Source organism: Trichomycterus rosablanca, chromosome 1, assembly GCF_030014385.1.
Source record: "Trichomycterus rosablanca isolate fTriRos1 chromosome 1, fTriRos1.hap1, whole genome shotgun sequence".
Lineage (NCBI taxonomy): Eukaryota > Metazoa > Chordata > Actinopteri > Siluriformes > Trichomycteridae > Trichomycterus > Trichomycterus rosablanca.
In genome coordinates this window covers 59,044,835-59,069,849 of record NC_085988.1, presented here as the reverse complement: position 1 = coordinate 59,069,849, position 25,015 = coordinate 59,044,835, and the positions used below count along the sequence as shown (strand labels likewise).

The window sequence follows — 25,015 nt, the reverse complement described above, 5'->3', positions numbered from 1 at the left end:
GCCACCAAGACCAAATTTAACAAAAGGGGGGAAAAATCATATAAGTTACAAGTAAATTACAAGTAAGTAATATAATTTTTTAACTGTGAATTGTGATTGCACTCATTGTATCTCCCCAATTGTTTAATTGTACTTCTTTATTCATTGCACATCAGCCCCAATGCCAATCTTTATTCTGGATCTGCTGCATCTAAAATAAAATGCTATCTGATGAAGACTGAAGTAAATTGTTAGTGTGAAGGCTTTACTTCATTTTATGATTAATGGTAAAGCTGGTCTCTCTCCATGTTCAAAGTTATTTGTGAGGGCAAACTGATAGATGACTTAAGATGTTAATTATTTAAGCTTTAATTTACCCATTGAACGGGTCACCTTGGCCATCATCGCAACAATTGCCCCCCTTGAGAGATTTGGCAGGAGCCGCCACTGGTTACGCCCCCGAAGCAGTCATAAGTAACTGCTTAATATTAGCCACTGGTTGTCAATGAACACATGAAGTCATGTCCAGTACTGTTATGGACAGTAGTAAACGGTTTCCAGAGTTGATGTTTAATTTGCGGTTTATTTTTTCCATGAGGCATTGTGGCTAGTGATGACGAAGCCGATCTTTCCAGACCAGAAACCTTAAACGTGAAAAGTGTTAATGGAAATTTTCAAGACAATTGGAAAGTCGGCTCCAATGTGGCTGTTTGATGTTTGATTGAACGATCGACGCTGGGATTGGGCGGAGGAGCGGTTCTGGTGGGTGGTGTTTTATAGCAACTATATGTACAAGCAGCTCCCTCTCCCCCAAACACACACACACACACACACACTGAGCTCGGCTGTAACCGCGCACTTACACTGACACACTGGAAAAGACCAAAGGCTCCTTTATAGAAGCTTTGTAAGCTCGAACGGAAGAGAACATATAAATAAAGAAGAAAGAAAATGAAGTCTGTCTGCCAGCTGCTCAGCTTACTGTTCGTATTCGGCAGTCTGCGCGTGGACGAGCTCGAGGCTTGTTCATGCGCGCTCACGCACCCACAGGACGCGTTCTGCAACTCTGACATCGGTAAGAAACGCTTCATATGGCGCTGTGGTTACATGTTTACTTTGCTGACAACGACTTGTTTTTTTAATCCATTTCTCACGCTGTGCACCTTATAAATAATTAAAAGTTAGATTAAAGCAAAGTTTAGCCGTTTTTGAGAGGCGTGTTCAAGTGCGCAGTTGTGAAAGACGCGCGTTAAACGAATTTGGATCTGTCATTTTACACCTCAAAATGATAATAAGTATTTAAAATATAAATTCAGAGTACAAAATATTGATAGTCTAAATACATTTAAGAAAAAAATCAGATAAATAAAATTACTTAATGAGAGCACAGATTTTTTTCCTTCAAAACACATGCAGAAGGTGGATTACCCATAAGTGTGAGCAAGGGAGTTATTGCATGAATGTATAACGCCCTGCATTAGTCTGTCCTGTCCATGTTGTATTAACCCTGACCCTGACTAATGGCGGCAGTTGTAGCCTAGCGGTTAAGGTACTGGACTAGTAATCAAAAGGTCGCTGGTTCAAGCCCCACAATTGCCAGGTTGGCACTGTTGGGCCCTTAACCCTCAATTGCTTAGACCACGTGTCAAACTCAAGGCCCGCGATGTGGCCCGCAAGAGCTTAAAAGACGATTGTCTTAAAATACACTGTAAAATCGTACATAAACTGCATCTCCCACAATGCATGTCGTTTTTGTGACCTGCAAAGTGACCGCATCCCGCCACTACATGGCTGTGTTTCCACATCAGCATTTAACTGAGGCGGTTTTCCAACAAGTGATGTTGAGAAATATTTACAAATAATCCCAAAATGTACAAGAAGAGAAAGTTAAAGCAGAAGAAGGTAATTTAATGAAAGATGGGAAAGTGAATACAAGGTTTGTGCTTCAAGAAGAAAAAACGGTACGTCTCTTGTGTTATGTGGCCGTGTCTGTGGTAAAGGAGTACAATATAAATGTAGATCTATATTATAAATATACAGTATAAATTTGGCATTTTGACACCAAACACAGAATTTAGCCTCCAAGAAAAACAACAAATTGTACAAGGCTTAAAAGGCAGACTGCAATCACAGCAGGATACGTTACAATCGGCCCTTTGAGGGCCACCGTAATGCAGATGTGGCCCTCGGTGAAAATGAGTTTGACACCCCTTGCTTAGACTGTACACTGTCACAGTACTGTAAGTCACTTTGGATAAAAGCGTCTGATAAATGCTGTAAATGTACCACTAGAACCACTATTATAGAACCTTGTTTTGTAAATATTTGTTATTTATTGATAAAATGGTTAAATGAACAATGGGTTATTTGAATTAACTTTTTCTTAATTAAAATGCAAATGTATTTACAGTTTTATTTTATCAGTTATCCACATATTGATCTGTTTTGTTATGTATTTAGTACTCATCCATGAATAATCCTGTACCTGATTCCCTAATGATAAGGCAGTAGCAGCTTAAGGTACTGAACTAGTAATTGGGAGGTCCCTGGTTTAATCCCTACTACCACCAGATTGCCAATGTTGGGTCCTTGAGCAAGGGCCTTAACCCCCACTTGCTTAATTTCTACATGGTCACAATTGTAAGTCGCTTTGGATAAGATTGTCTGCTAAATGCTGTAAATGTAATGATTCCTTATTAAAAGTCACTGTAAACAACCAGTGTTACTTTAAAAGTAGATACATTTCTGTTGTTCCAGTAGGTTATTTGCACCTAAAATTGGGTTCATAAGGGTTGTACTTGGAACAATTTGGTTTCTCCTTTAACACGATCCTACTAGAACCTTACGTGTCTGACATTGAGACAAACCTCAAGTAAGAGTTAACTTAGAGTGCCAGGGTAAACCTTTTAAAAGAGCGTATGGAATAGGTTTCCATGCACTAAACTCCGTCACTGCACACTTGGAGAAAAGTTGAAGTGTTGCTGCAGCTGGAGGGAGAGAGGAGTTAATGGTAACCATGGTAACATGGCCCTGGCCTTGGACCCAAGTTGTTTTCTTTAACAAACAGGCACTTGCTGAGTGATGAGTACAGCAGGCCTGATTTACTAGCTTTACACTCAGGTGTGATTAAAGGATGGGTTTAGTACCACACAAGATTTGCCATTACGTTTATCCTCCTTGAGTAAGAGTCTAGCAAAAAATATAAGTTGTTTTACCATGTTTCTGCATGTGTATCACTGTCATCTCCCTTTAAACCACACTATGTTGTTACTCTAGATTTAAACATATATTTGGTGGACGTACATTAATTAAGCAACTTATGATTTATAAAAGACTTTATCAGATCGTAGAGCCAATGCTGTTTTAATAAACTCAGTATATAAAAAACAATGAAGGGTTATATACACTCACTGGCCAATCTTTTAGAAACATCAATAGAAAAACTGTAGGGGACTCCATTTGTGCTGCGCTGATAAAAAGTGGCATTTTTTGAGGCATTGGAAAGTCTGTTTAGTTTCCAATGTTTAGTCCACATTGACATGATTATATAATATAGTTGATAAAGATTATAAGATGGGTAAATTGTGGCCACATGGGTATGCAGATACTCAGCAACAATACTCAAATAGACTATGGTATTTAACAGTGATTGTTAATGTAGGGCTCTGAACCATACACCTCTAAACCTTTACAGACAGATGAAACTGTTAACACAAGCCATGTTGGGCACTTGCATGCCTCAACTGATGCCTGATTAGACCGTTTCTCGTTTAAAGATGCCTCCTTATTTTGACTGGTTTTGAATTCTTGTTTGCCGGAACATCACATTAAAGCACACATTGTGCCTGCTTAGTGACAGTTTTTTCTTATTCTTATCAGTATTATGCAGGATGCTCTAAGGAGGCTCATGTAGAAACAGACCCACTTATAGATAGCTCTTCTGTACTTTTTATTTGTATTTATTTCCTGGAGTTGCCATTTAGTTGTTTGCATAGTTTGTGTAAACAGAGCATACAGTCCATTTCTATTTTGGAGGAACAGTAAGGAAACTCCTAATTGTGCATCTCTAGCTTGCTGAATAGAAAATCATCTCACAACTCTTCTCATTTTTTTCACCCACCAGTTTAAAACCACTGGATTAGACCAGTCAACTTTTTTTAATGGTGAGCCTGTACCCATAGCAGAGATGTTCACAAGTCACAAAATACGAGTCCGAGTCAAGTCACGAGTCTTTAGGCTAGAGTCCGAGTCAAGTCACGAGTCAACATAATATACACAAAACATATATTGTAAATGTAGCGTAGAAATAAATAATATGTAAGTTCAAATAAAAACAACAACAGATTAGCAACTGTGTTTTGCCGTTGCAAACCAAATACATGCAAATAACAGTATTTCTTACTAAAAATTACAATCAGAAGGTCTGATTGGTTCAGAAAGCGGTTCTTACAATCATTAGCGCCAATTCTGTAGGAGCGTTCCATTCAGATTATCTGTTACTGTGAAGTGCACTACGTATTCCACCATTTTAAGTAGGGAGCGATGCTTTATCACTACGCCGGAAGCTGGCTGGAACATTTACCCATTGCATGCGTTGCAGTTTAAAACGGCTGGAGCGTTATTAGAGAGCAGAAAATGACACGATCAGAATGATGTCGGATCATATACATATATATATATATACAGTATATATATATATATATATATATATATATATATTGTCACACATAACTAATGTTGCTGGCTTTTGTTGACCAAAAGTCCTTTTATGTGAGTCACGAGTCGAGTCTGAGTCATTTGAAACGAGTCCAAGTCGAGTCTGAAGTCGCTGTGTGCGCGACTTACGTTCGACTCAGACTGAGTGCCTACTGTACTGAGATGCTTTTTGCCTACCAAGGATGCAAAGAATGGTTGTTTAGGTTACTTTTTCTTTCCAGTTAGCTAAAACCTTGTCTTGTCTATTGTCATCCTACTGTCCTACTGTTAACTGTTTACAGAACTGTGTCTGTATGAGTTTTTTGCATGTTGCTGCTGCTACATTGCATAGATTGTGTAATATGTGTATTTTAATAAAAAGTTAAATGTCTAAAAATACAAATTAAGAGTATAAAATGTATAATGTATAAAATTGAAACGTTAAATGGACTCTTAAATGAACACCTCTGTGTAGCCAAATTCCAGTCAGGGTAGAGTAGACTAAAAGCCCTCCTAAATGACTGTTTTGCCCTTAGAAGGCATGTCATACATTCAGACTGAGGTGTCCAGTTACAGCCTACAGTGTTGAATGAATGCATAAAGCACTGAATGAACTCTTAGAGTTAAATGAACATGCATACAGAGCTGCAGTTACTCCTACATGGAACTTCCACACAGTGAGAAATTAACTCTTACACTGCCTGAATGAATTCTAGCACTTTTGATCCACCACCTACAGTGTTGAATTAACATGCAGTTTTTATTTGCATCCAGCTGGACATAATCTCAAAAAGCACTAAATTGGGATCAACAACAAATGTGTAAATATGAGTTTGCACCTATATAGGTATGTCTCTTGTATAGTTAAAGGAGCATGATGAATGTGCGTTGTAGAGAGAAAGCTAAATTTTGGGGGTATATTTACATTGTTTTGAACCACATCTTGTTCACTATACTTTCTTAGATCTAAAGCAGCTTATGGACCGTGCTTGTAATAAACAAACTCAACCTTACTATTATCTACTCACTAATTCACAAGCTCACTCCTGTTTAGCAGGTGAAATGTTCTCCACAAGGCTCAGCAGTTGGCACTGTACTCTCTTTTTTGTGCATCAGGTCACATCGGTGCTTAGCGACAATTTATTGTCGGTATACATTTGATACTGTACTACCTGTCTACTGTTATGAAGTGCATTTCCCAGCAGCCTCTGTCTCATGTTCAGCCCCTAGCTAAATGACCAAGGCACTCAGCATCTTCTGAGTACTAACACCTGGAGCTCATTTCATGACTCATCAGGGTTGTACTTGTACTCCTCCTGTACGTCTCAACACTTCCTTATACCATCCATGTTCCTACCCATGTTTCCTTATGTTTCCATAGTGTTCCCAAGTTGGTTTGCTTACTTTCTAGTAGTTTAGTATAGTTATATTATTCTGTATCGCTGTCAGATTTAGCATTTAGCATAGCTCTTACTGTTACACACATTAGCCATTAGTATCAGGGTAGTACGAGGGTTTTTCGAAAAGTTTCCACACTTTTTAAAACTCTATTTATTAATAATTTCAAAGACAAATGACATCACTTTTCTACAGCATTATTCCCAGCGTCGTACCAACTTTTAAATGCCATCAGTAAAAAATGTTTTTTTGATTGCTTTCACATCATCATCACATGAAAATCTTCTTCCCCTTAAAGCTTCTTTGAACATCCAAAAAGATGGAAATCAGATGGAGCTAAATCCGGACTATAAGTTCTCTCTCAGTCTCTCAGACACGACTAATTACTACTCCTCCCACCCTCACCGTTTCCAACCAAAATATTAAAGTTACAGTAGAGTTCTTAACATGTGTCTTAGTACCTGCATATTACATAATGCTTTGCCTAGGCGCAACAGTTGCTACTGGTACGACGGATATCACACAGGTGGAAACAGTTTATAAAATCTTAGCTGTAACATCAAAATGCACTAATTGTTCAAATGCTGACTTACGTCACTCACCAGCTGATAATCACCCAACTGAATTCTCCAGTGAACCTAGGTAAGGTGAGTCCCTGTTGTCCTATGGTCCTCTATGCCTTCCAAACCCAAAAATATGACAAAACGCCTGCAGAGAGTTTTTATTGCTACCTTTCCCACAATGCTTCCCCACAGAAAGTGCTAATGTGGCCTCTGTCATATCCCAACTGGCTGGTAGAGCATGTGAGTGGGTAACTGCAGAGTGGAAACAACAAGGAGAGGAGGCTAATCATATAAGCAAAGTGAGGCTACCATCAGAACAGTGTTTGAAAATGCAACAAGGCAGAAGAACCACAGCTGTCTGCGCTTACTCTGGAAGCACAAAGTGGGTGGAACGAACAAGCACTTATCACCACTTAAAAATGGAAAGCCGACACCTTGTCCCCAGTCCCAATCCTCTCACCCATTTCCAGCCCACTTGCTTGGTTTTTACAATCCTATATTGACAAATTAGAGATAATTGGTAGATTAGAACCAATCGAAGCAGCAAGATATTATAAGATAATATTCCCATTGAGAAGGAAGTACATTCCACTCGTCGTCAGTGGTAGGCCCATTACTTTGGCCCATAGTTCTTTAGCCACAGCCCACCCAGGAGTTCGGTGTGCTCCTTGTAACTCTGTGTTTCTTAGTGTTTTCACAGTGTTTCCTAGTTGTTTCTCTTAGTTTACAGTAGTATACTGAAGTATAGTTATATTCTTAAGTCACCGTGTAGTTTGGCATTTAGCATAGCTCTTACTTTTAGACCAATTAGTGCCATTAGACACTTAGGCCTAGCATATAGCTTTTGCACCAGTGTGATTGTTAGGAGAAAGATGCAATGCTGATCCTCAGATAGAAGTCTCAATGAGAGTGACAAAGAACAAAAGTAAGGTCACACAGCAAAAAGTAAAAATGTACTAGGTGAGTAATCGACTGTTTGTTTTTGTTTTATTAGGATTTTAACGTCACGTTTTACACTTTGGTTACATTCATGACAGGAACGATAGTTACTCATTACACAAGGTTATTCAGTTCACAAGGTTATATCGAACACAGTCGTGGACAATTTAGTGTCCCCAATTCACCTCACTTGCATGTCTTTGGACTGTGGGAGGAAACCGGAGCACCCGGAGGAAACCCACGCAGACGTAATCGACTGTAATTGACTGTGGACTTGTGAAACAAGGTTAAGACATCTTGTGGTTAACCACTGCTACAGGCAGTAGCAATTTATTAGTGTTTTTAGTGATTTTATTGACATGGCAGAGAGGAAAACCAATTGTTTTTAGAGCAGGGCTATTTATTACCTCTCTGACCACTGGGCATAGGCACCATTGGCATTTTTAGGATTGTAAAACAGCAGCCCTTAATTTCTACCCATTGCCTTTTATTGCACTATTATAGTTTCGTGCCTAAAAACAAAGACGTCACTAAATTCCCTTTTTAAGGGCCTCTTCGGTTCTAAAAGGCTTCCCAGTGTTTGTGTGCTTATGACATTAGATTGCTCCCATGGCTCTGCTTTCTGCTTGGTTAAAATGCTACAGATCCTAAAAACTGATGTACACAACAATAAGTGGATTAACATATGTGCCAGACCTAAAACCTGTACACAGTATTGGTGGTGTTATACTAAGAAATCAGCTAAGAACATAAATCAGATAATCATCACAAAAATTCTAGGTATCTCAGGTTTTTTTGTTTAATTAAGCCAGGCAGTATATCTGAGCTCTTAAGCTGTAATAAATTACTAAGGGCAAACGTTAAAAGCATTCTTAAAATATTTAAGGCTGATTGTTTTATATATTTTGGCAAGAGCTGTTAAGATGGCACAGATAGAGCCCATGAATTTCAGACACATGCAAACATATTACTTGTTAGAACACATTTAACTGAACATCTGTTAGAGAAAAGAACTAACCCTTCCCTGCCTTTTGATACTGTATACTATTGCTAATGTACATAATAGATTTGTTTAAGCTTTTGAGCTTCGATATACTATATAGCCAAAAGTATTTGGACACCTGACCATGAGCTTGTTGTGCACCCCATTTCAAAAACAAATTGTATTACAGTAGAGTAACTTATGTGTCATCCTTTCAGCTATAGCAACAGCCATTCTTTTGAACTGTGTCTGTGGGAATTAGGGGCCGTTTATTCAAATGAGCATTTGAATGGCTGGGCACTGATGTTGGTCAAGAAAGCCTCAATTCATGTTGCAGTTCATTTCAAAGCTGTTCAGTGGGGCTTAGGTCAAGGCTCTCTGCAGGCCACTGGAGTTTAAACAAGATTTTCTTGCTTTGTGTTCAGGAAAGGGCCTTCCCTAAACTGAGAGTTGGAAGCATTTAATTTCCTTTATATAACTGATTTATTGTCATGGCTGAAACAGATGAATTCAAAAATTTGAACAGGTGTCCCAATTCCTTCGACGATATAGTCTAGTTTAGATTTTATATTATATATATATATATACATGTATATATACTGTATATATACACTGATCAGCAATAACATTAAAACCACCTCCTTGTTTCTACATTCATTCTCCATTTTATCAGCTCCACTTACCATATAGAAGCACTTTGTAGTTCTACAATTACTGACTGTAGTCCATCCGTTTCTCTGCATGCTTTGTTAGCCCCCTTTCATGCTGTTCTTCAATGGACCACCACAGAGCAGGTATTATTTGGGTGGTGGATCATTCTCAGCACTGCAGTGACACTGACATGGTGGTGGTGGGTTAGTGTGTGTTGTGCAGGTATGAGTGGATCAGACACAGCAATGCTGATAGTTTTTAAACACCTTACTGTCACTGCTGGACTGAGAATAGTCCACCAACCAAAATATCCATCCAACAGCGCACATGGGCAGTGTCCTGTGACCACTGATGAAGGTCTAGAAAATGACCAACTCAAACAGCAGTAATAGATGAGCGACCATCTCTGACTTTACATCTACAAGGTGGACCAACTAGGTAGGAGTGTCTAATAAAGTGGACAGTGAGTGGACATGGTATTTAAAACCTCCAGCAGCACTGCTCTGTCTGATCCACTCATACCAGCACAACACACACTAACACACCACCACCAAGTCAGTGTCACTGAAGTGCTGAGAATCATCCACCATCTAAATAATACCTGCTCTGTAGTGGTCTTGTGGGGGTCCTGACCATTAAAGAACAGGGTGAAAGCAGGCTAAAAACACAGATGAACACAAATAGAAACAACTGAACCCAAAAAATCATACTAACATGGGGGAAGTAGTATAGGGCTGTTTCAGGTCCTGTCTTACTTGCTGTTATTAGAGGAACCATTAATTTTTTTATTTTTAAAATGTAGCATTTTGAATTGGCCTGACTTCCTGTGGCAGTTAGGTTTGACAAATATGCAAAGATTAATAAAGAATCAGGAGGGGGCAAACACTTTTTCATGTTGTTGCACATGTCTCTTGAAAAAAAATATTCAATACAAACTGCAATACACAGCTGACTTCTTTACACTGATTTTACTTTGTTTATAAAGAGCCTAGTCTTTGAATCTTCAAAGGTGGCATGAAGGAAGATGTCTCAGCTGCAATTATATAGGGGTTGAATAATTGTGGCATGGTAGTACTAACCAAATGCTGTACTACTTTACCATACTACATCATTTATTTTCTTTGTTCATTTTCTCTGTCATTAAACTGATTCATTTAAAGCAAAATCTAGCTCTATTGAAAAGGGTTTAAGTGTTGAATATTTCTGATTTAAACTGTTTTAATTTACTTTTAGTTGGAAATGAAACATGGCCACACTTTAACATGGGCCCTTTAACATGGGCCCTAGTGACCTGGGTTCAGTTCTTGTCTCTTTCACATGTTCTTACGCGTCCATGTGGGTTTTGAGGCGATTGCATGAAATGAATGACAGTTACTATATGTGCTAACTGTATAACCTCCATTATAGTAGGCTTTGCTATAACTGGAAAATGTGAGGTGGTCAGTGTGAACTACAGTGGAAAGGCAAACCCATGGGTCCAAGACCCACAATTTACACCACAAAGCCAAAACTAAGCCATGAAGTCCAAGAACTGTGTGCGGATCTCCATGATCAAATTGTGGCAAGGCATAGATCAGGGCCTTGGTCATGGAGAAAGAACCCAATGGTTACTCTACAAGAGCTCCAAAAGACCTGTGCAGAGATGCGTGAACATGTTAGGTCAGACAACCGTCTCTGAAGTTAAAAAGCACAGACATCTGTAGATGATATCAGTAAGGTTTTTTTTTTATACTTAAAGCATGTTGGAGATTTACACTCTAAACTTTTGACAGGAACACTTTCTACATTTACAGGATAGATAACCAAAACTGTAGACAAAATCACTTTTGAAACAATGTCTAGTTGTCAGTTCTATGCACTGAACTTTTAAAGTTCCTGGACGACCATTGACTTTTTCTTACTTGGGACACCCCATCTATTTTTTAATTCACATGTTTCAGGTCAACAATTGCTAAAAGGTGTAATAAATCGGTTATATATAAGAAATTTATATGCTTTTAAGTGTGCAGCAACAGTTTAGGGAAGGCCCTTTTCTGTTCTAGAATGACTATACCCCTGTGCACAAAGCAAGGTCTATAAAGACATGAAGGAAAGCTTGGTTTAAAGAAACTCCAGTGGCCTGCACTGAGCCCTGACCTCAGCACCACTAAACAGCACTGGAATGAACTGGAACATCAATAGAGTTTTCTTGATCAACATCAGTACCCAGTCATAGAAATGCTTTTTTTACTGAATGGGCACAAATTCCTGCAGACAAACTTCATACAAAGACATATTTTGAGAAGTCTTGTGAGAAGCCTTTTCAGAAGAGTGGCTATTATAGCTGAAAAGATCATGTAAAGGTCACTCTATTTTAATATAATTTTTTTTTTTTGATGTCCAACAAGCTTAGGTGTCCAAATACCTTTGGCCATATAGTGTATGTTACACTTTAAAGATTTTAAAGACGAGTTCTAAGATTTGCTGAAAAAGTTTCCTGGAAAGTTAAGGCACATCAAAATCGTTCTTATCGAATCTCCTGTGAAGCCGAGCAACAATGCTGGAGAAGATGCTAGAACTTTCTGTCCCTGCTGGGCCAGTGGAGTGAGTCTGCTTTCTTTTTTTGGAGCAGCCTGAGGAATGCAAGCCTCAAGGAAATGTAGGAAGGAAATTCCTGTGGGGGGAAAAGATAACAAACACTCCTATCACCCCAACATTTTGTGTCACCTCCTACTTTTTCTCTCCCTCTTTCTGGTTGAGAGCAGCAGGTGAACTTTACATACTGCTGGTTGTTTTAAAAGTTGATATTCTTCTGAGGGTGCAGGATCAGGTCCTACAGGGCATGCCTATACATTGCTGCAAATGAGGCATTACATATTTGACCAGTTTTGTCTTTGTGTCTTCTTGTTTTGACTATTCTTCCTGTTTTGCTGTTGTTTATGTGGCTCTTACCAGACATGGTTTAAATTAGATAAGAACTGAATTAGAGAGCGAGATGGCGCAATACTAACATGCCCTCATTCGTAACTCTCTGAGGAGGCAGCTCAGTTTCTCTGATAGAGTGAGAGACACTTAGTGAATATGTCCTACTTTGATCAGTCAACAGCTGGATAAATAATGCATGATCTCAGAATAAAAACTACTTGCAGACAATCTTTCAGTGTCGCAATCACAAAAATCCTTAATCCTTAAAAAAATATTTTGATGTGAGTGAGTATTGGTATTCTTGAAGTGTACAGTACGATTAAGTGCTGCTGCGACTAAAGAAAGCCGACAAAAAAGTTCGGGTAGTTTGAAATTGTGGATCCAGTTATCACAATGCGAGATGCTTGGGTGCCCCAGCAATCTATCACTCTAGTCCACCACTTTAGAGCTATCAGCCAGCCGTGCATGTACACATAAATAATTGGCTATGTCTGAGGGGTGTCCAAAGCTTTGTAATGGATTGGCATTCTGTCCAGGATATCTATCTTATATCTACTGTTTACTGGTGAAACTGGACCTGCCGTGACCCTAACCAGGATAACGCAGTTGATGAAAATAATCAATAATAATATTTAATGTTACAGTGTGACTGCTGCTACAAGACTCATTTAAATCCACCAATAGGACTGCTGAAAATAATACAAAACTAATATAACACTGTGTTTTTGTTACATTGTGTGAGTGATCATTTTATGTTGTATTGATGCAATTGCTCGCAATGATTTCTACCAATATTCACAGCAACCTCGCCTTTCTTACAATGGCATAGCAGCAACAGATGTTTATGTGTGGGGAAATGGGCATTTCATGTACTGTCACCAACACTTGATTGATGTACTAATATAATGGTGTATATAATATAATGTGTTAAAAAATCTAATATAATTATCATGTCATAAAATCAAAATCACCATAATTTAATGCTCACTTATCAAACAGTTTGTTATGTTTAGCTTTTACACTGCAAAACCAGATCTATTTAACAATGATTTAATAAATACATCATTTTTTTAGCTCGAAATTAATATATTACTTGAAATTATACAGCAGAGCACTTTTTGGGGCATACGGTTTTGACCAGTAAGTAAAAACTAATAATAATTCAATGGCCGCTCAGGTGGCGCAGGTAAAACACGCTCATATGGTAGGATAAAGCTGGAGAGGGACCTCATAACTGAGCGAATTATGACCTGGTGTCTGCACAGAGTTGAGAAGTAATGCTGATCAGGGTGTGGCTCTTCATACACGAAGCTGATCGGCCTATGAACTTGCCTCGTGCAGATGAAAAGATGCAGTATTCTACTGCACATGTGTCGGAGGGGGCTTGTGTCAGTCTCACTCTCCTCAATCTGGGCCAGCTCCAGTAGAGAGGAAGCATAACGCAATTTAGTAAAAATTGGACACGCTGAAACTAATAATAATTCATTGAGTTTAAGTAACTGCTTAGTGTTGGTCAGGGCATGGTGGTTGTAAGACTAGAATGCATTCTTTACAGGTTGCTACTGCATAGCATAGCTATGTATTCACTTAATCTGCACTTAAAAACTTACACCACTTACACTTAGTGGCAATGGTCCATAGGAGGAAACCAGAGTATCTAGATAATACAGATGGACACCATTGTAAACCTGGCTCAACTGCTAGTTATGAAGAATAAAGATTACCTTTGCTAATTAGGGTAGATCTTTATTGGTAACTACAAATTGCTGATGAATCTATATTTGGTGGCACAACAGGTACTAAGGGTGCCACACATTTCTAGTGTCCTTTCATCCTTCAAAACTTGCTAGTAGGAGGTTTGGCTGGTCTATATTTCCCAATGTATGAATGTTCGATGAATTATGCTCTGCAATAGACAGGTGAACTCCCACCTTGAATCCATTAATTCTGAGTGATCTCTCAATCCACTGTGAATTTAAACAAGATAATCCATTTAGTTTTACTTGTTACTGAATGCTCAGGAAACAAAGACAAGTGAAGATGACTGAGAGGATGCACTGGTCATCTAGGACAGCTTTAGAGTATCATGCAAAAGTTTGGACACCCATAACTTGGTCAAGTTTTGTGTTTTATTAATTTGAAAATGTGAACATAAGGTTATACTATCCCCAAAATCAATGTTAAATATTAAACATAAAATATTGAAAGTTCCTTAACTTTTGCTAACATTTAACATTATTATTAATGTTTTAACTGTTTAAGGCAACAAAACATACAATTTAATGAGGGGTTTTAAAAGATTATGCTAGCCTAAATCATAATAAATTGTAACTGACAGTCCGTTCTAAGCATCACCCCAAAATAGACCATGTCTGTCACTACTGTTTAGACATTGTTCCGTTTAATGTGAAACATCTGGGCTTCTGCCATAACTTTTTGCACTTGTGACTTGAGCTGTCTGCTTTTGTGCTTCTGTTCGCAGTGATCAGAGCCAAAGTGGTGGGAAAGAAGCTGCTAAAGGAAGGCCCGTTTGGCACCATGCGCTACACAGTCAAACAGATGAAGGCAAGTTAACACTACTGGCACTGAGACTTGCAACTGTCTACTGTATAGAGGCAGCACTTAAACTGTAATGTTGTAATGTTGAATATACTTATTTACTATCTACACCGATCAGCCATAATATTAAAACCACCTCCTTGTTTCTACACTCACTGTCCATTTTATCAGCTCCACTGACCATATGGAAGCACTTTGTAGTTCTACAATTACTGACTGTAGTCCATCTATTTCTATACATACTTTTAAGCCTGCTTTTAACATGTTCTTCAATGGTCAGGACTCTCCCAGGACCACTACAGAGCATGTATTATTTGGGTGGTGAGTCATTCTCAGCACTGCAGTGACACTGACATGGTGGTGGTGTGTTAGTGTGTGTTGTGCTGGTATGAGTGGATCAGACACAGCAGCGGTAATGGAGTTTTTAAACACCTCACTGTCACTGCTGGACTGAGAATAGTCCACAAACCAAAAATATCCAGCCAACAGCACCCCATGGGCAGCGTCCTGTGACCACTGATGAAGGTCTAGAAGATGACCAACTCGAACAGCAGCAATAGACGACAATCGTCTCTGACTTTACATCTACAACCCCTGGCAAAAATTATGGAATCACCACTCTTGGAAGATGTTCTTTCAATTGTTTAATTTTGTAGAAAAAAAAGAAATCACAGACATGCCACAAAACTATCATTTCTCAAACTGTCAACCCTCTGGCATTAAGAAACAATAAAAAAAGAAACAAATATAATAGTTGTGGTCAGTCACAATTGCTTTTTTTTAGATCAAGTAGAGGAAAAAAATATGGAATCACTCAAATCTGAGGAAAAAATTATGGAATCATTAGAAAACACTGCACCATTATTACTTTGTTGCACCACCTCTGGTTTTTATAATGGTTTAAACTCTATGAGGCATGGAGTTAACTAATGACAAACAGTATTCTTCATCAATCTGCCTTCAACTGTCTCTTGCTGTTGCCAGATCAGCTTTGCAGGTTGGAACCTTGTCATTGACCATTTTCTTCAATTTCCACCAGAGATTTTCAAATGGATTGAGATCCGGACTATTTGCAGGCCATGCCATTGACATTATATGTTTTCTTGAAGGAAAGTTTTCACGTCCTTTGCCCTATGGCAAGATGCATTATCATCTTGAAAAATGAAGTCATCATCACCAAACATCCTTTCAACTGATGGAATAAGAAAAGCGTCCAAAATTTCAATGTGGACTTTGGCATTTATTGAAGACCATCTCCCCTGTGCCTTTACCCGACATGCAGGCCCATATCATCAACAACTGTGGAAATTAACATGTTTTCTTTAGGCAGTTATCTTCATAAATTTCATTGGACAGACACCAAACAAAAGTTCCAGCATCATCACCTTGCCCAATGCAGATTCGCGATTCATCACTGAAGATCACTTTTATCCAGTCACCCACAGTCCACGATTGCTTTTCTTTAGCCTACTTTAACCTTGTTCTTTTCTTTTTAGGTGTTAATGGTGGCTTTTGTTTGGCTTTTCTGTATGTAAATCCAATTTCTTTTAGGTGATTTCTTACAGTTCAGTCACAGACATTGACTCCACTTTCCGGCCACTTGTTTCTCATTTGTTTTGTTGTGCATTTTCTGTTTTCAAGACATATTGCTTTAAGTTTTCTATCTTGATGCTTTGATGTCTTACTTGGTCTACCAGTATGCTTCCCTTTTACAACCTTCCCATTTTGTTTGTACTTGGTCCAGATTTTAAACACAGCTTACTGGGAACAACCAACACCTTTTGCGACATTCCACAATGATTTATCTTCTTGAAGGAGTTTTATAATCCTCTCATTTGTTTCAACTGACATATCTTGTGTTGGAACCATGATTCATGACAATCTGCTTTGTGCAACAGCTCTCCGAGGTGTGAGCACTCTTTTTAAACTGAAGAATAATTAGCAAATCTAATCTGCTGCATATGTTTTGTTTTTAAACTGCAAATTACAGAGTGATTCCATAATTTTTTCCTCAGATTTGAGTGATTCCATATTTTTTTCTTCTACTTGATCTAAAAAAAGCAATTGTGACTGACCACAACTATTATATTTGTTTCTTTTTTTTATTGTTTCTTAATGCCAGAAGGTTGACATTTTGAAAAATGATAGTTTTGTGGCATGTCTGTGATTTATTTTTTTTCTACAAAATTAAACAATTGACAGAACATCTTCCAAGAGTGGTGATTCCATAATTTTTGCCAGGGGTTGTACAAGGTGGACCAACTAGGTAGGAGTGTCTAATAGAGTGGACAGTGAGTGGACACTGTATTTAAAAACTTCAGCAGCATTGCTGTGTCTGATCCACTCATACCAGCACAACACACACTAACACACCACCACCATGTCAGTGTCACTGAGAATTGCAGTGCTGAGAATGATCCACCACCTAAATAATACCTACTCTGTGGTGGTCCTGTGGGGGAACTACAAAGTGCTGATAAAATGGACAGTGAGTGTAGAAACAAGGAGGTGGTTTTAATGTTATGGCTGATCTGTGTATATATCTGATGATTAAGCTTTTTCCTGTTGCTTAAGTCTTGGTATTAGAACTTTTCCAGATCACCAGTACAGAATGTTTATCACTGAGCTACCAGTGTTTTATTATTAAACTTTCTGCTACCATAGACTGGTTACTTAAAGGGCATTCTGGCACACTGGTAAAGTATACTAGCCCACTGCTGCTGAGATCCAGGGATCCAGGTTCCAATCTCAGCCGTGCTATGCTGTTTCAGATACTTATGATCCCCAGCTTAAAACAGATATTTCCTATTATAAATTGACATTTATACAATACATTTCATTGCAAACGTTTATGTTGTTTGGAAGCTTCTGGTTTACTCAAACTAAATGAAGTAGAAAAAGCTATTACTATTATATAGCATACAGATGAATCATAGTTATACAGGGTGAGTCAAATTTATGTTAACACTAATGGATCTATTCCCTGGTGAAATGTGTGTCCTGGCTTTAAATGGTACTGTTGCATCGCTACCGGTTTTTGTGTGTTGAACATGATGGCAAACAGGTTGAGACTGTCCTGTAAATCATCTTACACATATGAAGTATGTTTTGTGAATATATGGTTTCCACCATTCAAGTGTTAACATAATTTTGACTCACCCTGTATATATGTATGTAACTATAATTTTGTTATGAAAATAAGGATCAGTAGGATCAGTCTAGCACTGAATTTTGATATCCCACTTAAGTATATGTAACTGGTTAGTTATTTTAACAGCTGTTTTGTTGTATTTTTACATTTGTGACTTCTGATGCAACTGTAACTTTATTGTTTTATTTTCTTCTGTAGATGTACAAAGGATTCAACAAAATTCATCATGTTCAGTACGTTTACACAGATGCCTCAGAGAGTCTGTGTGGAGTCAAGTTTGACATTAACAAATACCAGTATTTGATTACAGGTAAGTTCCAGCCATATCATTGAACCACTGTCTTAGCTTCACGTAAACATGAGCGGTGGCGCGGTGGCTTAATGGGTAGCACTAGGTAGCGAGAAGATCCTGTGTTCGATCCCCAGGTGGGGCGGTCCAGGTCATTTCTGTGTGGAGTTTGCATGTTCTCCCCGTGTCTGGGTGGGTTTACTGTCCCACTGTCCCTCTACTCTCCCACCGTCTAAAGACATGCAAGTGAGATGAATTGGAAATACAAAATTGACTGTGTTTGACATTAAACTTGTGAACTGATGAACCTTGTGTAATGAGTAACTACCGTTTCTGGCATGAATGTAACCAAAGTGTAAAACATGATGTTAAAATCCTAATAAACAAACGTAAACATGAGCTATATATAATAGTAATAAATATAATAAACTGTACATTTATTGTGTAACTGCAATAGTATTGTAATGTTTTAAATGTTTTACCACAGCTATCAAGGTCTAATCTGAAAGTGGAAAGGCTAACATGATTTAATACGCTTTTGGAAAGGCAAGCATCAAGACATAATATGTTTAGATTGACATGATACACAGCCGCTCAGGTGGCGCAGCGGTTAAAACACGTGCTGCAACCAGAGCTGGATCCCGAATACATGGTATCGAATCTAGCTCTGCCTTACCGGCTCGAGGCTGAGTGGCTACATGAACAACGATTGGCCGGTTGTTCAGTTGGGGGGTGGGACAAGGGGCCGGAAGTGAGTTTCTCTCTGTTAGAATGGTGCAGTTACGACCTCTGCCGGCTGATTAGAGGCGCCTGCACAAGAGATGAGGTAGGAGTGCTCTTAGGGTGTGTCTCTCCGCATGCAACGCTAGGTGGTGCAACACTCGTCAGTGTGTAGGTGAAAAGATGCAGGCGGCTGCTGCTCATGTGTCAGAGGGGATATGGGTTAGCTTCGATGTCCTTGGCAGAGAGGAAGCACGATGCAAATTGGATAATTGGACGCGCTAAAGGGGGGAGAAAACGCAAAAAAAAAAAAAAAGATTTACATGATACACTAATCTATAATTTAACACACTAAATACCTTGTTTTGAATTATTTCTTGTTTCTTTAACCTTTTTCTTCAAGGGTAAGGAAACATTTGCCATGTTGCCAACTAAATGCTTTTAATTATTGCCCTACGTCTTGCTTAACAGTACAAAGTGCAATTCATGTGCGGATATTAAAAGCACCTAAAGCCAGCATCACAAAATTAGCAACCCCTTCTTCTTTGGAAGTTGTTAAGTGACAGTAATGCTCAGTCAGTAGAAAACATGATACCATTAGACTCGCCAGTGCTTCTCCTGTCTTTGGTACAACAGCAAGCTTGCTAATGGCAACCAGAGTTTGTTTTGCTGATATGCTATATGCTCCACAACCCAACCACACACGCAAATACACAGCTTACAAAATCCAAGTACATATGACATTAAGAAACAGTGCACTAGTACTAGTGCACTAGTAGCACTATTACTAGCACTACAGTCTTATACTGGTAAACATAATAAAAATGTTCATGCATTAAACAATTGGAAGGAAGTTCTGGAATTGTACATTGGCTTATTTACTGTGTTATATGATTAAAACATGACCACATGCTTCATTTGAAGAAAACAATCATTCCACTAAGAATATTTAGATAATTGTAGGACTACCGCCAGGAGAAAGATTAAATCTTCTTTCAAACATACAAGGCCTTGATTGTTCCTGATTGGCTGAATAGCTCCACACTCCCCCTTTCCGTCTTACCCACATTCATACACAGATCACTTCGATCTGCTTGTACGCATTTCAATTGAGTCATAACTGGGTCTCACTTTTGAAGCTCCAGTAGCTTCATAAGATAAGACAGAAGACGAGTGTGCTTTGATCGCCCCACATTTACTTGCCACATGACGAGCTTGGTGGGAGTGTGTCTCACTCGAGATGCCATGATAAGATCTCTTTTTACCAGTGACTAAAATAATCCGGCCATAAGGATAAGCTACCTTCAGGGACAGAGAGCACGGTCAGAGTTTAAGTCCACTGTGCTGCAGTGCTGGGCAGTTGCACCTGTTGTAGAGGTTGGGATTCTGTCATAGGTGATAAGCTTCTAACAGTTCAAAGCTAATAATAAATGTTACAGGACCTTCAGAGAATTTACATATAGAGGACATCAATTTTATTTAATGGAACAGAACAATCGTTTAAAAAGGCCATAAAGTGCCCCTAAACTAAAACAATTAAATTGTTAAAACTTATTGAATGACCTGTGTCAGTTCCATGACACCTTTTCTGTACAAAGTTGATCCTTAAAGAGCCAATACACATACAGAGGAGAATTGTACTCTCTCCTAATTTGTCTGCTGCTGGTGCCAATGCTTTCACCTGACAATAGAAGCTGCTGTGGAACCTTTACTTTGTCAGACATCGCCAATTGTGTCTGGCCTGGTGGTACAGCCAGGATTTGAGGCTTCAGACTGTGGTCTGGGGTGATGGTGGGCTTGTGTATTAGATTGCTGTGCAACTGATATTCAAACATTTTTAAAAGATAATGAAGGGCTTAGAAAATGTAAAGCTTTCTACAAGTGACAAAAGCTATCATCGAAGTTGCTGACTTCGGAATGGGTCACATTGCCATTTGTGCACTATGTATGGTCAGTGGACCAAAGAAATAATGGGTAGTGCACTGAATTGAGAAGATACTTAGTTCGGGTTTTTAAATACAGTGGTACCTTGTAACTCGACGTCCCCTAAACTCGAAATCTTTACTGAACGGAATACGGTATTCCGGGATCAAGCATCTCCACAATTAAGAAGCATAAGGAAACAATAAAGAGCAGATTTCATTGATTTTTAACTGTTTTTAATTGTATTTCAGTGTTTTTATATTATATTTGTGTAATTTTTAATGTACGGGACCATGGAACACATTAACAGGTTTCCCATACATCCTTATGGGAAAAAAAATACCTCAACGTCTTTAAAACTGGACGCCAGTCCCTGAACCAATTAATTTTCAAGGTACCACTGTGCTTTTAACTTGGGCAATGCCAGTTATTATATGAAAACATGGTTACAGTTTGCATATTCATAAATGTAAATTATCATCTTATGCGGTTTAACTCGCAACCCAAAGTTTTCTGGTTTTGATACAATATTAATATCAGAACACAGAATAAAGTGTCATAGCTGATACTGGTCCTAAACAAAGTTTACTTGTGTTTCCTTCCTAGGTCGTGTGTATGATGGAAAGGTCTACACAGGACTGTGCAACTTTAATGAGAGGTGGGAGCGTTTGTCCTTAGCTCAGAAGAAAGGAATCAATCATCGCTACCAGTTGGGCTGCAACTGCAAGGTGAGTAGAATCAGGGTATGCAGGGTGGTCAGCAGAGGCAGGAACGGATTTGTATACACAAAATACAATACTATCATGTGATAATACAAAGACCTGCTAAAATATACATTTTTTTACTGGCTGCCTGTCAATGAATCTAATGTCTTCTTTTTAAAGCAGCATAGTTTTGTGTGCCCACCCAGTGGCAAGATATAGCAAAGTTGCAGCAGCACATGTAACCCATTTATTTAATAGCTAAACTCTGTTGGTTAAAGATCAAATTCAAAGCAAAATCATACATCTGTAACGGAATGTATGTGTGTGTGCTTAAACTGGGATAGGTTTCTATTTACCAGCACTGCGTGACTGTCACAGTTTAGTGGTCACACCAAAACATTCTTTGGAAATTTTTGGGAAATTATATAAAGCGGATGCACACCAAACATTGCATGCCTCACATCACCCAAACTGCTGTTAATTTGTTATCTGGCTTTTTCTGATTTAGGTTTTCCTCTGGCCACTCGCATTTAATTAGTGAGTTGTGAGATTTTTATTGAGTTGGGCTGTTTTTACACCTCTTCACACCCTGTAGTTTGTTCGTTCGCGTCCAAATCAGCTGTGAGTTTGTTTACTTGGAGCGCTTTTCCTCTTGGTTTGGTTTGTTTTCACACAGAGGAAAATTCTAGTAAAATGCATCACAGCAAACCATGTGAGAACGTTCACTTTGCTCACTTTTGGACAGATGTGTTTGGCCGGGAGCACGGAAATAAATACAGGAAAAAGATTCTGTGTTTTAGACTAGTGTATATACACTGATCAGCCATAACATTAAAACCACCTCCTTGTTTCTACACTTATTGTCCATTTTATCAGCTCCACTGACCATATAGAAACACTTTGTAGTTCTACAATTACTGACTGTAGTCCATCTGTTTCTGTACATACTCTTTTTAGCCTGCTGTTGCCCTGTTCTTCAATGGTCAGGACCCCACATGACCACCATAGAGCAGGTATTATTTAGGTGGTGGATCATTCTCAGCACTGCAGTGACACTGACATGGTGGTGGTGTGTTAGTGTGTGTTGTGCTGGTATGAGTGGATCAGACACAGCAGTGCTGCTGGAGTTTTTAAATACTGTGTCCACTCACTGTCCACTCTATTAGACACTCCTACCTAGTTGGTCCACTTTGTAGATGTAAAGTCAGAGACGATCGCTCATCTATTGCTGCTGTTTGACTTGGTCATCTTCTAGACCTTCATCAGTGGTCACAGGAAGCTGCCCACAGGGCGCTGTTGGCTGGATATTTTTGGTTGGTTGGTGGACTATTCTCAAGTCCAGCAGTGACAATGAGGTGTTTAAAAACTCCATTAGCGCTGCTGTGTCTTATCCACTCATACCAGCACAACACACCACCCACATAATACAGTATCTACTCTGTAGTGGTCCTGTGGCGGTCCTGACCATTGAAAGGGGGCTAACAAAGCATGCAGAGAAACAGATGGACTACAGTCAGTAATTGTAGAACTACAAAGTGCTTCTATATGGTAAGTTGAGCTGATAAAATGGACAGTGAGTGTAGAAACAAGGAGGTAGTTTTAATGTTATGGCTGATCAGTGTATAGTGCATATATGTGCAATTAAACATAAAGCATGGCATTTGTTCATAGCTGTGGTAATTATCTGGGCATTATACCAGGCTAAAGTACATCAGCAGAATGTCAAATCCACGTTGAGAACACGTTTTAAAAATACTGTACTGCTTTAGACTTTGCGTAGAGGACATACTGCTTTCAAATGACTATACAGAAGAAGGGAGCTAATATTAAGAGTGTACAGGTCCTCTTGTATAATAAAATGACAGTGCGCAACATCTTTTCCAATTGTCTTCTGCTTTAATTACATCTATAATCTTCTGTCTTTTCATCCATAGATTAAGTCTTGCCACTATTTGCCCTGCTTCGTGACAACAAAGAACGAGTGCTTATGGACGGACATGTTGTCTCACTTCGGCTATCCTGGCTACCAGTCACGGCACTACGCCTGCATCCAGCAGAAAGAGGGCTACTGCAGCTGGTACCGGGGCATGACCACACGTGACAAAACCAACATCAACAACACTGATCCCTGAAAGCTCCCATGTATCAATTATTTTACATTTTTCTACTACTCAAGAAATCAGTTAATGAATTTTCTTTTTTTTTTTTTATTCCACATTACCCAAGAAAATTGGTCATTTACATTTGGAGCCTGCCAGCCTCACCAACTGTAATGCTGCTTGGGTAGCACTTTTTATGTAAATAATACCTGTGGTCAAATGTGTACGCTACGATGTGACCCATTCGATTTGCACTCTGTTGACCACAGAGACACACACAAAGCATATCCACTAATAGAACCATCAAAGAGAGATACAAGAGCTGTGTCAGGTTAAACAGTTAGTATTAAAACCAGTGATTCATGTTAATAAAATAGAGCTGATTAGGGGTATGATATGCCAATGTACGTAGACTTAGCTTGTAAGAAGCAGACACAAGACGTGAACACAACCTTATTAGGTGGTGTTATACTATGATGAGTTTTGTACTGTATGACCATTATACAATAATCATTTCATACCATTCCATGACTTCTGCTTTTGCAAAAATACAACACAATGTATTTGTATCAAACAACTAGTTACATTTTACAATGTTTCGGAAATTACATATTCCATTTTGATTTCTTGTATCCCTCTTTAGGTCTATTAAGAATGCACTAAACTGTTTTTTTTTTATGCTGCCACTCCCAATATTGCAATATACAGTGTATCACAAAAGTGAGTACACCCCTCACATTTCTGCAAATATTTCATTATATCTTTTCATGGGACAACACTATAGAAATAAAACTTGGATATAACTTAGAGTAGTCAGTGTACAACTTGTATAGCAGTGTAGATTTACTGTCTTCTGAAAATAACTCAACACACAGCCATTAATGTCTAAATGGCTGGCAACATAAGTGAGTACACCCCACAGTGAACATGTCCAAATTGTGCCCAAAGTGTCAATATTTTGTGTGACCACCATTATTATCCAGCACTGCCTTAACCCTCCTGGGCATGGAATTCACCAGAGCTGCACAGGTTGCTACTGGAATCCTCTTCCACTCCTCCATGATGACATCACGGAGCTGGTGGATGTTAGACACCTTGAACTCCTCCACCTTCCACTTGAGGATGCGCCACAGGTGCTCAATTGGGTTTAGTCCATCACCTTTACCTTCAGCTTCCTCAGCAAGGCAGTTGTCATCTTGGAGGTTGTGTTTGGGGTCGTTATCCTGTTGGAAAACTGCCATGAGGCCCAGTTTTCGAAGGGAGGGGATCATGCTCTGTTTCAGAATATCACAGTACATGTTGGAATTCATGTTTCCCTCAATGAACTGCAGCTCCCCAGTGCCAGCAACACTCATGCAGCCCAAGACCATGATGCTACCACCACCATGCTTGACTGTAGGCAAGATACAGTTGTCTTGGTACTTCTCACCAGGGCGCCGCCACACATGCTGGACACCAT

General features: G+C 39.0%; 2 protein-coding genes across 2 annotated transcripts in view; one reads left to right on the top strand and one right to left on the bottom strand.

The window, feature by feature from the left end:
• The window catches only part of syn3 (synapsin III), a 178,429-nt gene that overhangs the window by 63,909 nt on the left and 89,505 nt on the right, over nucleotides 1-25,015 (bottom strand). The window lies entirely within an intron of this gene.
• Nucleotides 931-23,589, top strand: LOC134323254 (metalloproteinase inhibitor 3). Its single transcript, XM_063004709.1, has 5 exons — nucleotides 931-1,054; nucleotides 14,594-14,676; nucleotides 18,020-18,131; nucleotides 21,360-21,481; nucleotides 23,392-23,589. Exons 1-5 carry the CDS (start codon nucleotides 931-933, stop codon nucleotides 23,587-23,589), a joined length of 639 nt encoding a protein of 212 aa, XP_062860779.1.

Excerpts from the sequence above, each read along its gene's own strand:
- LOC134323254 (XM_063004709.1), top strand. The coding sequence starts at position 931 with ATGAAGTCTGTCTGCCAGCTGCTCAGCTTACTGTTCGTATTCGGCAGT. Across the intron at positions 1,055-14,593 it reads GTTCTGCAACTCTGACATCG|TGATCAGAGCCAAAGTGGTG; the intron begins GTAAGAAACGCT and ends TTCTGTTCGCAG. Across the intron at positions 21,482-23,391 it reads AGTTGGGCTGCAACTGCAAG|ATTAAGTCTTGCCACTATTT; the intron begins GTGAGTAGAATC and ends TTTCATCCATAG.